This window comes from Nymphalis io, chromosome 4, assembly GCF_905147045.1.
Source record: "Nymphalis io chromosome 4, ilAglIoxx1.1, whole genome shotgun sequence".
Taxonomy (NCBI): Eukaryota; Metazoa; Arthropoda; class Insecta; order Lepidoptera; family Nymphalidae; genus Nymphalis; species Nymphalis io.
In genome coordinates this window covers 7,495,060-7,507,147 of record NC_065891.1, presented here as the reverse complement: position 1 = coordinate 7,507,147, position 12,088 = coordinate 7,495,060, and the positions used below count along the sequence as shown (strand labels likewise).

The following is a 12,088-nucleotide window of genomic DNA, read 5'->3' as shown; positions in this document are numbered from 1 at the left end:
ACCATTTTAGTGCTGAATTAAAAATAGCAAACTTGCATTGTTCGATTAATGACATTGTGAAAGACCACAGAAATATTACAAAATGGTCTGCTAGAATGTTGCCTAAGCGTTGTCATTGGCGCTCCAAAAATGTCAATAAATGACATATTATAACAGGCTTCATATATCAGAGAAATAAACAAAACGAAAATATAACAAATATTTTAATGTTACACATTTACCACTATTGTAAATACTATCGTAAAATAGGGTAAAATAAAACAATGTATTCATAAGTACACACTATTGTTTAATGAAGTGAATTATTAAACTCTGAAAACCCTGGTATTCATTTATAATTTATGCTTTATCACGCTTGGCGAAAGAATCCTGATGTTGTTCTTATACAGAATAAAGTAAAACAGAGCAGGAAGCGCAATAATTAAAGGCTTTTGGTACATTTCTCCGTTCATACTAGGTTACATTCATGTATCTATAAAAAACAAACTCCCATTTGAACCGGTTAACAAAATACTGCCAGTGCTTACATTAAAATATCCCCAGTTATATAAACTTTAACGCTTTTAAGGAAATTAGTATTCATTAATATCTTTATTCGCATAAACTAATAACAATATAGGTTAAGTATAAGTACAGATACTATTTCTACAAACTGAATTAATATAATTTTTATAAACATTTTTCTTCTCTATGAAAATATAACTTGTCAATTACTATAAATATTTTTTCTACTGGCAACACCACTAGATCCTATATTATATCACCTTTATTATTTTCTATTGGTGCCGGTTGAGCTGTAAGTATGTCATTTTCGTTATAATGTTAATTAAATAAATATTATTTTTCTTTTTGCATTCATAATATACAATAATTATTATCGATAACATAACTTAAGCTTTTCATGTCTATGTATGTGATTCATAAAATGGGCCAGATTAAACGATTTGTAATATTGCACGTTTAATTAATATAGTAATTCCATTCATAATAACTGTGCGATATTTTTATCGGAATAGGAACTATGTATAGGTAATTATGGCATTGATAATTTTTGATCAATATTTCACAAAAAATTAATTGCACATGCATGGCAACGATGACCAGGTGATGATGAATATTTTATTTATAGGAATAACAACTATGTTATTGTCGGGTTTAATGTTTTTCGTCCTGGTCATTACTTTGACCTTATTCTCGCGAAAGAGGGATTAATATTATAATGGGTTAAGTTTAGATTAATAAAAAAATAAAAATCTTATCGGCATCGGTTATCCACTGTTGGTTCCACAGACATCTATAATATATAGAGCTAGATAACTCCACCTGTAAAGTGTTACATGGTTTCAACTTACTAGTTACTCCGAATGGCATCGCAATGATACGTCAGAGGAAAATAGAAAAAAGAATGTCTAACGAAAAATGGATCGAAAAAGAATTGATCCCTAATAGCACGACCTGTTTGATGGCACTTTGCTAATGCCAGCTGAGCTGCAACAGAATGATTAATCAATGTTTGACGTACATGTGCGTTCCCAACACTATACTTCAATTGTGATGGAATAATGGTTACTAAGAAATTGATAAGAAAGTGACCTTGGGATGAATTACCAAAGCTGATTGTTTATGTATCGTAATCGCGATTGTGTAGTTAATGCAATGAAAACCCACTCCGTGTATGTGATTCAAAATACGTAAGTACTCACCACTAAAGGATAAGAAATAACTTTTTAAATGAAATAAGTTTTTCTTCTAAACATATAACGTAACAGGGTTCAGAAATAACATAGGACCGGACACAAGGATGTTCAGTTCCTGTCGGCGGACGGGCGGCGCGAATTGTTGCGCTGCGGGATGACGAACTCTGTGTGTCGCGGGGCAGTGAAGGGGTTGGTCGGCGCGAACGTGGCCGAGCTCTGACGCGACAGCGTGCCGCGACGTACGGGACTCGACGATGCGGAATCTCTATAATATTAATAGTCCATATACATGTTCAACCCTTTTTTTTAGAAATTTAATTATTGCTTAAGATTATTATGATATCATAAAAAAAACTTATCACTTATAGCTTTTACATCACGATCATATAATGAATATGGTTCTTCGAACACTGGTGGCAGGGCTCGTCTGGGTAGGCACCAACCACTCATCAGATATACTACCGCAAAACACCAGTACTTTGTATTGTTGTGTTCCGAAGAAAGAAGGTTTTGAAGGGTGAGTGAACCAGTGTAATTACAGGCACAAGGGACATAACATCTTAGTTCCCAAGGTTGGTGGCGCATTGGTGATGTAAGCGATGGTTAACATTTCTTACAATGCCAATGTCTATGGGCGTTGGTGACCACTTACCATCAGGTGGCCCATATGCTCGTCCGCCTTCCTATTTTATATAAAAAAAGAATGGATCTCGGCATATTAAAGGAAAATAAACAATTAAGTTCTATTTAAATACCTAGGGCTGGTACAGATATCGGCGGCGGCGGACTGCTGGCGCGGCGGCAGCGCCGGCGGCGGGCCCGCGCGCGCCCCCCCCGGCCGCGGCGGTATCTTTGACGTGTTATTTAATTCATTTTATTTTTCTTATAATACAGTAGTTATATTTATAACTGGTAAATTATTCATAGGGTATGTAATGGGTATGTAGAATTGTAGGTACAAACTTACACATTTTTAGAACACTCACATCTCACAGTTTATTTATGTAGTCACATTCTCTTCGACGACGTTAATCCTTCAAATTTGGCACGTATAATATTACATCTACAGTTAAATCCTATCAAGTGTTCTAATAAACTAAATAATTGTGCGAGTCATTCATTAATCCACTAAATTTTATTTTATGTGATGTGACGTGTTATTTGAACTGTACAAGTAACATAAACGGAGGTACCGTAGGTGGGTCGAGCGGGCGCGGCGGGCACGCCTGTGAGTGCGCGCGCGCCAAGCGTGCGGTCTGCGGGGGGGCGGGCGGCGGCGGTCGGCGTGGCGGCAGACTCTCCGTCCTGTGCATATGTATGTATGTCTTTAACATTGGTCATATTACTAAAACTGCTTTCGATACGTGGGCCCTATACTTTGAGTAAAAAGTAAGTAAATTAAAAGCATATTAATGTATTATTGCGGGGCAAAGGTCTTATCGAGGAGAAGGTTTGGAGCTTATTCCACCACGCTGCTCCAATACGGATATTTTTTCGTTAAGAATTACGTTTTTTCAAAAGTGGTGTTGTTTTGTGAAATAGAGTAAAACGATATTTAACGATTTAAACATGACACCGATTGCTGGGAAATATTGCCAATTGAGTCCAAAGTGCGATATCGAAACAAAAAAGGTATCGGTACCTAAATTCTCACCTTCTTGTTTAAAAGTATTTACTGCAATAAAGAAAAAGGTCTTGGATACTGGATGACACTAATATCACTTAGATTTATAATCTTATATTCACGTTTTTATCTGCAAATTTTAAAATGAAACAAACGTCGAAGATACAGATACACAGGTACTCGAACAGTACCTGTGCGCCGTTGGACGCGCACTCTCCGACTTCTCCGGAATCTCTCTCTTTTCTATATTGCCTCCCTCAGAGCTTTCACGTCCTCTCTTCTCAACTCCACTCCCGTCCGGTCGTTTAGGTTGTTCCGGAAGCAATCTTGGCTTATCCGGCAGGTCGCGCGTCTGCCTGTCTGGCGGTAACCGTCTTTCGGGAACTTCCCCGACACGAATGTCCGAGATCTGCCTATCCATCTGAACGAAGTAAATAATTTATTTTTAATCAAATACAATTTTACTCGTTGATGACAAAAGTTTCGAAAATTGATAAATTGTTGGATAATTGTTTTTGAAGAACAATGTTGATGTTGCAAACACGGAAATGGCCAATGAAATTTGTATTGTTCTTGTTTTTAGCACGGATCCTTCACGAGACTAGTTAATTGCATTATTCGCGTATTACAATAATTTGTTTATACTTTAGTTCAAGACCATAAAACCAATTAATAATATTGATTGTATCTTTGCAAAGTAAATAGCTAATATAAAATACAAACTTGCGGACTAGACTGTGTCCGCGTAGTGACGGGTGCATCGACGTTGCCGGCGGCGGTCGGTTGTATACGCGCCGCTTGCTCCAAGATCGCCTTCTTCTGCTCGTGTCCCGCCGCGAAGTATGAGAACACGCACAGCACCGCGTAGCATATCTGATCCGCCTGTTACAGTAATCATAGTTATGACTTTATAGAATTATATTTTTATAAGATTATACAAACTAGGTTTTAAGAAACGGCATGGGATAGTAAAATTATATAAAAAGACAAGCTTTTCTAAATCTACTGTTTAAATTTAAATTTTAATACATAAGTTAGAACGAGTACTCGATGGTGAGAGCGATTGCGGTGCAGTTATTATAATAATTTAAAATATATGTATACGTTAATATGTATTTCCAGTACAAAATTATAAAATACGTAAGTTTATATAACTTATTTTTAAAAATACATAATGTATGATAAAGTATAAAACATAATTTAGTAAAAAAAGCGTAAAAATAACCCCTTTTGTCCAAACGTCTGAAAAGAGAAGTAAAGGCGAGAAAAGAGAAAAGGCGATAAAAATAGTAGGTTAAAAATAAAAACAAGACGTGTACATACATCAGAGTGAGTTATGAAACGTAAGGTGCATAATTCGGTTGGTTTCCATTGACCTCGACAACGAGATAGTACCGAGTAAGCCATATCGAGAAGAAACGATGGAGATCAAGCACTACTTTCTCTGCCTACAACATAAAACAAGGAACCATGAACTAAATAAAAAATAAAAAAGGAGATGAGGCGATGACAGAACAAGCATGGCTGATACCTTACCATTATCGATTTGTATTTCCTCTGTATTATCTGTCTCGTTTTGGGATCTGTGCAAAGAAAATTTAGTAAGTAAACCTTCGGATCCTTATAACTATAATTGACATATTTTAGAGCAGAGAGCAATTATGCACTTACTAAATTCTTCTAAAACGAAGATACCGCCGTTCTGTGTGAAGCACTTTCGTATGTGATCGAGTCGCACAAAGAACTGAAAAATAGATTTTAAAAATATAGCACAAAATGTATCGAAGCACAAGCAGATTTCCGTTAGAAATACTAGAATTGGCAGATTGCGTTTGCATTAAACTATATAGTGCCATTGTGAAGAATATTAGAACGGAGAACAATAAAATTACTAAAACGCAGTCTGGCAAATATCCACCTATGATAGATTCCTAGTGCACCTTGAAAAGCGTGCTAAGCTCTTTATGCTGCTAAGACACTACAGTTTAGTGAAAAAGTGCTCTCTGTCTTGTAAACTTGCAAATTCATAATAATACAATAAATATAAAGCCAATTTGTTTCACTGTTATGTCTATTGGATTAAAGTTTTGATTTTGATATAATTTTGCGAAAAGTCTTAGTCATATACAATTATTTATCATATCAATTAATATTAAAATTTGAATGAGTTAAAAAAAATCTTTTGTTTTTCTGCGCTGCAGTATCAGTAATATCGTCTGTTGTCTACAATCAAAAATAAAATTAATGGTTCCATTTGAACTGCCAACTTCCCATTGAATAGTCATAGACTGTCGTCTCAAAGTAGTGGTTCTCAATCTTTATGTAGTCGTTCGTCGAACTTCTATATTTTGTTGCAAGGAATTGAGTTTTAAAATGGGGAATAGAACGCTTCGTTAATTAAAGAAGGAAATACAAAGAAACTCATAACGTATAGCGGGCGCAAGGAGGCCTCTACTTGAACCTGTTATTTTTTAATAATAAACTGTACTATTTTCGATTTATAAAACAGTCCATTATAAAATTTATCTTAACATTCTATTTTGAATCAGTTTGTAATTGTGTTGTGTTTTTTCATAGAAGTCGTAAAGGTCACCTCAAGCTTACATTGAGTGTTAAAGAAAAACCAGCTTTGGGTTACTTTGCTAAAAAAGTAGTTAACACGAATAAAACATTTATGAGATATATTCATCAATGCGCGCTAACATCTCTTTCTCTTCCCTCTATCACAAGCACACAACACACAAACACACACAAATCTTAAACAAACACAGAACTCACTCTTAACTCTGGGCACTTAAAACCGTAGATATTTGTCAATGTTTGGATTGTTGAAAATCAATAACACCTAAACGAAAACTTACCTAGTAAAATATGTTTCAATGTTTCACCGTGTCAAAATCGAACGAAACATTATATCGTTAACATTTTCTGATAGGTACGTACATAAGAATAAATTTTAAGATTATCTAATTCTACAACTACTTTGTTGTTGTGAATGTTCTATTTTGGTATTTTTCGTGTAATTTACCTACTAATGAAATGCTGTTTAAAAATGTTGAGTTTTTAATGTAGAAGCAGGCACATATGTATAAAGTACGTGAAATAAATTAGTTCATGCATAGCTACAATTAATATGATATATTAAAACTACTAAACACCCATTAATCATACAGCTTCTATCATATTTTTTACAAAGCTATTAAAAAGAAAGAGTAGGTGATGCTGCGATAGTAGTCTAAATAAATGTTAATGTTGTATGTATATGTGATTATTAATAAACATTATAAATTTAAAACATTCATGTTCCTAAAAAAGGAAAGCATGCATGTCAGTAGCCATGCGACATAAACACCTACTGGATCGAAAATGTTTGGTATTTTCACTCATTGCAAATTTCTCGTCATAGTTATATAAAAATCAAGGATTCAATACACTCCGCAGGTGAATCAAATGACGTGACTTGAGTATCGACAAGACTTCCAAAGATGAGATTGAAACAAGGTATGTAGAAAGTTGAGGAACGTGCTGCTGGCGAAGGAAGCGGTGCTTAGGCGGGGATTTGACGAGGCGAGTGACGAGAGTGGCATGACGGATAGGGAGGCGGGCGGTGGCGCGCCAGAACTTGTGAGATGGCAAATGCTCTACGACTGACCTCGTGTTAGCGTCGGTATAGCTTTGTCTCGTGTGACGCTCGCTCGGGTACGGGTGTAGGGGACCGACTATTCTCAGCACGTGGTGCGAGTGAGAGATCGAAACCGCTCGCCGGACGATCCGTGATACGAATGCAAGCTATCGGGTGCGGTAATGAACAAATAAACAAAGGGCATCTATGTGCATGCACGAACGCGCGCGCGGGCGCTCGCCGCACTCGGGAGAACTAAAACAACGCTAACAACGGCTAAAACAATCGGTAAGCCTCAAACTACAAGTAAAGCCCTACGACCTCGAACGATCAACGCTAACGTGCACGCGTCGGCGACCACGACACGATCGCGAGGTTGCAAAGATTGCGTCGATCATCGTCAGTCTGCCATTACTAGGTTATGAACCACTGAGTACCTCGAAATCCTTCAGCGCAGCGGCGCGGGTTCGGCGGGTCCGGAAAGGGTAGAACAGACAAAAAGAAGATATTAGTTGAGGGCGGCCGAGCGCGTGTCAAGGACCATCTCAAAAGTTCCTAGCGGAGCGGCAAGCCGCCTCGCCGGCTGGCGGACCATTAGCACATGCACGAATTATTTGTGAATATATTATATGGACTAGATACGTAACTCGAATGGACAACCTTAGAACGTAAAAAGGTATAACTAACTATTACATCGAATTAGTAATAGATAAAAAAGGGTAAAACACGATATTCGTTCAACATAAGCTGTATTTAATTTATAAATAAATAAACTTGTATAAAATTATACTGCAGTTAAATAAAATAAAAATAAATATAGGAGAACATGATCAGCACAGTGTGATTGTATCGTTAGTACACATATAAAATAATTAATAAAAAATCGAAATAGGAAAATTTGAGTGGTCCTTGCTAGGTCATTTTATTAAGTCATTAAAATATATAAAAACAGACAGAATCATTTTGCTAGAGAGCGTCGATTAAGCGAATCGTATGATGTAATGGTTGCAATACAGCTGATAAAGATAAAATATTGAAATCCTCACGTATACGACATCAACGTTTCCGTGAATGTCGAGACGCTTGAATGTACGGAGGTAAGTTATTAGAATGCAATGCACTAACGTCACCGGCACAATATTCAGACGGTAAGCTCCGTTTAGCGAGGGACGCCGTCCCATTTTTATAGACTGTCGCACAATCGTTTGAACGACATTCTACTTGCATCATTTGTATTGAGAAATTTCCCAAAATAAAGCATGAACATTGACTTTTTATCTTACCTGAACTAATACGTAATGACAGTACCAAAACTGAAGTTACTTTAATTCTAAACTCAATATTCAGATTTTGGCTTATCATTATTTTATTGACATAAATTTAAGCCGACAAAAAAATAGCTTCAAAATGGAGAACCAACCTTGCTGTGATGGAACAGGAGTCCTACGCCCTCCATGCACACCTTAAAGTTATGAAAAAAATCATTAGAAGATCAAACATTATTCACAGTTGTATAAAAGCGGAAAATATATTTTTAACTCGAGTGATTAAAATATAGAGGTATTTCTTGATTTACCGATTTGTATACTCATCACTGCAAAGAAAGGCACAATACGACGAAAACCTGTATCTTGTGTTTCTAGAAATTTCTATAGAAATATTGAAACAATATCATTACTCCGGGCTAGCGAATTAATGATAACATCGGCACACGCGTAACCTGTATGAGTCCGCCCTCCCCGGTGGCGCAGTCCTGCACGGGAAACTCCCCACCCAACTCGGCTGCGTCCTGCCGCCGCCCACTCTTCTCCATCGCCTCTTTAATGCAATAGTACAGCGCTTTGCACTGTGGGCCATACCATATTATATCAAATGCCTATATGTAATTTACAGTTTTAAGTCTGACTTCGCTTTCAATAAGAATTGATAAGATAATTATTAAAAAATATAAATATAAATTATTTATTAGCAGTATTAAAATGTAGGAGATACCTTTTTAGTGTAGTATTTATGTAACTGCGTCTGGCCACCGTTTTTCCTCCAAAGGCACAAAACGCGTATTTTGGGACTGTACGTCATGTTTACCAAGCGTTCGAACCACCATCTCTCTACAATCGTTCCTAGAGAATGAAAAATCTCGTTTACTCATAAATGTATCAGATTCATTAAAAAATATGGTTTGTTACCGAAAAGTTGTTGAGAATTAGACCAAAACGACAAGAATATAATGGTATCGTATGTGTGTACCCTGCGTAGTGCGCAACACGAGCCCGTCGTGGCGCACCTCCAGGAAGCGCAGTGCGCCGGCCGCGTCGGCCTCGTGCACCGTGAACGTGGCGCGCCGCACCTGGCGCGAGCCCAGCGCCTTCAGCGTTATGTCGTTTCCGTGCTGCGGACCGAATGGTGTCTCGCGTGTATTCGAGCAACTTTTTGATGTGACAATTGCATTTACACATATTTTTTTTAATTTAACATTCATTTTAACTCTTATATCTTAAGTTATTTACTTGGGTTAACTTACCAAATTATGTACGACGTCTAAAAGGTGATTGACCTCCTGGCTGTAGACAAGTCCAATATGACTTTTAGCCAACAGTCGTCGTACTTTATTTCGAACTATATCAGCTTCTACACCAAATAGCACCATAGCTGCTGTCAAGTTATACAAAGCAGTGGACAATAGTCTATCTTCTTCGTGCTCCAGGCGCTTTCTCTCCGTTTCACTCAAACATTTGTATCGTTCCATCATTTCAGTGGCTCCTTGATCCATACCAATCATATCACGCTCTTGACTCACTGCATCAAGAAATGCATCTTCCCAAAATTGCATTTGGTCCCATAAATTTGATCGTTCCTTGCCTAAAAAGTAAATCAAAGATTTCATTATTTAAATAAAGGCCAAAACAAAAAGTGCCAAAAATAAATGAACCTGTTCGACATAAATAAAATGGATGTAAAGATTTAGAGAAAAAGAGAAGAACTTGTATTACTTAGTCATCATCAAATGATAGCTATTTTAAATTATGTGATATATAGTATAATCACAATTAAGTAGTAAGGATAACATATTTAACTAAATATTACCAATAAGCCCCTGAAAGAGGTAAGTACGCGCCGTCTCAGGAGACGTAATCGGTGATGTTGTAGGCACTCCTGCCATCGGCCGCCCGCTTAGCGACGACTTGGCTGAGTAGACACTCGCTGTACGACCTTTGCCAGTAGCGCGATTTACCTGGCGAATATAATGAAATCTATGAAATAAATTCTAACATAGTTCTCTTTAATCATGAAAACTATTTATTTCAGTGATTATGATCGAATACTTAAAAAAAATGTTCAAAGCCCTGTTGTTGTATGTTGCACTTAAAAAATGTTTTATCAGTGCATTGAAATGAATGCGATGCTATTTTGAAATCATGTTTCATAATCAGGATATGGTTTGTCTTTGTCTTGTTTATCACAGAGAATATTAGAAAAAATAATTTTGATTCATTCCAGAAAATATGAACGAAATGCTTGCTACCTATAATGGAAACAACCAAACTAGACACCTAACATAAATAGAGTAAAAGTCATGCATACCTACCGACAGTCATGGCGTGTGCATTATATAACGATAAAATCAGTTGACGCGCTTAAATGCACAGCTTTTTAACGTTATAGTATTATTCTTTTTTTGTAATATTTTAAATAAATTAGGAAAAATGTCTTAGGTGTAATATTTTGTAATGCAGACAACACGACGGCGAAGCATACACCAAGCCAATGGGGACTTACATTGAGGAACATGACGTCAGTGTCAGAGAGATTGGACTTAAAGGAGGCGCGGTGGTCGACGAGCGTGGCGCGGTTGGTGGTGATGGAGCCGCTGTCCTGCGAGCACTCCGACGTCGCCGCCTGCGACAAGCACACCTCACCCTTACACCGTGCCGGCCTCGCCCTAGCCGCTAAGTGACTACTACACGCACTATATATACTCGTCGGGATTAAGTATTTATTACATCGGGGGTAAGCTACGTTAAATAAAAAAAATATTAACATACTACTTAAAATGCACATACAAATGTACGATGTAGAAAGAGGAAGTTTAGGTTTACAGAAATTATACTCGTAATGAAAAACGCGCTGATTAACGTTAAAATTAATTAAAATATTATAAACGTTAGCGTAATCGGTGGCAAAATGTCGCTAATTATCATCAAAACGCGATATTAACTGAATATTTAAAAAAAATGTGAAACGATCTTATATTTTATCAAAAAATATATCTCCGCAAAATATTAGGTAAATACTCTATTCACATATAGCAACATTATTAGCTAAAGCACGCTTAGAATTTGCATTATATACGAAATACTGATACAAAGTTGTTTACTGTTTTTTAAATATAATGTAATTTTAATACAAACATAAAGCTATTTTTGTAAACATGCATAGACTTTTATGTATATGTTAATATATAGACACAAATACAGCACCAATTGTTCCATTATATACTTTGAATACGGTCTTCCTATTTCCACCATGCAACAAAATAACAAGTGACAACATTGATATTTCCTCAGATATTCTAAAATGTCACTTACATCGGAATCGAATGATGTCAATTTGCTGAACAGTTGGTTTCTCTTCTGATTCAACATATCCTTAAACATTTCCGTTGTGCTCTGAGACTCGTTAGAATCCATTTCTGGATAGTTTACGACAGGAACATCTAAAATAAAAGTATAAAATCCGATTTAGTATACATTCCGAAAGTCGTTTTAACTTCAGTTATTAAATAAACACAAAACGTCACGTAAATTACATTCATGTTATACCTGACTGCGAACTTTTTCTGGAAGAAGGCATAGATGAAGGAGTTTCTATATCGTGTCTTCCGTAGTGTTCTGAAAGTGCAGATCCTGCCATTCCTCCTTGTTCTAGGCCAGCCACTTCCTTACTCCAGTAGTGCGTATGTGCCATTTCCGCTAGTTGAAAAACAGAAGCCATTCCACCGAGACCAAAGTTCGAGTAAGTATGTTCTAAACCATGGATTACGGATTGGAGGACTTTTAGCATACCTTTCCAAACGGCTTTGCTAATAAACTGCAAAATAAATAGAAATTTGGTTAGTGATAAAAACCGTAGTGAAACTATCAGATA

At 36.7% G+C, this 12,088-nt stretch overlaps 1 protein-coding gene across 3 annotated transcripts in view; it reads right to left on the bottom strand.

Moving 5' to 3' along the window:
- Positions 1-286: 286 nt before the first annotated feature.
- Positions 287-12,088, bottom strand: part of LOC126781803 (MAP kinase-activating death domain protein) — a 28,602-nt gene continuing 16,800 nt past the window's right edge. The window contains exons 25-40 of one of the 3 annotated variants that reach the window (XM_050506846.1): positions 11,764-12,031; positions 11,530-11,657; positions 10,721-10,840; positions 10,028-10,175; positions 9,465-9,802; positions 9,191-9,332; positions 8,936-9,063; positions 8,664-8,789; positions 8,364-8,405; positions 4,993-5,065; positions 4,858-4,904; positions 4,045-4,203; positions 3,513-3,742; positions 2,891-3,002; positions 2,453-2,547; positions 287-1,962 (exon numbers count right to left, since the gene is read on the bottom strand). In XM_050506846.1, coding sequence (XP_050362803.1) covers positions 1,806-1,962; positions 2,453-2,547; positions 2,891-3,002; positions 3,513-3,742; positions 4,045-4,203; positions 4,858-4,904; positions 4,993-5,065; positions 8,364-8,405; positions 8,664-8,789; positions 8,936-9,063; positions 9,191-9,332; positions 9,465-9,802; positions 10,028-10,175; positions 10,721-10,840; positions 11,530-11,657; positions 11,764-12,031 — 2,313 coding nt within the window. In that variant the 3' untranslated portion in view covers positions 287-1,805. Of the gene's footprint in view, positions 1,963-2,452; positions 2,548-2,890; positions 3,003-3,512; positions 3,743-4,044; positions 4,204-4,644; positions 4,770-4,852; positions 4,905-4,992; positions 5,066-8,363; positions 8,406-8,663; positions 8,790-8,935; positions 9,064-9,190; positions 9,333-9,464; positions 9,803-10,027; positions 10,176-10,720; positions 10,841-11,529; positions 11,658-11,763; positions 12,032-12,088 lie in introns of those variants that run through there. The other 2 variants (XR_007670707.1, XR_007670708.1) reach the window with 2 other exon arrangements.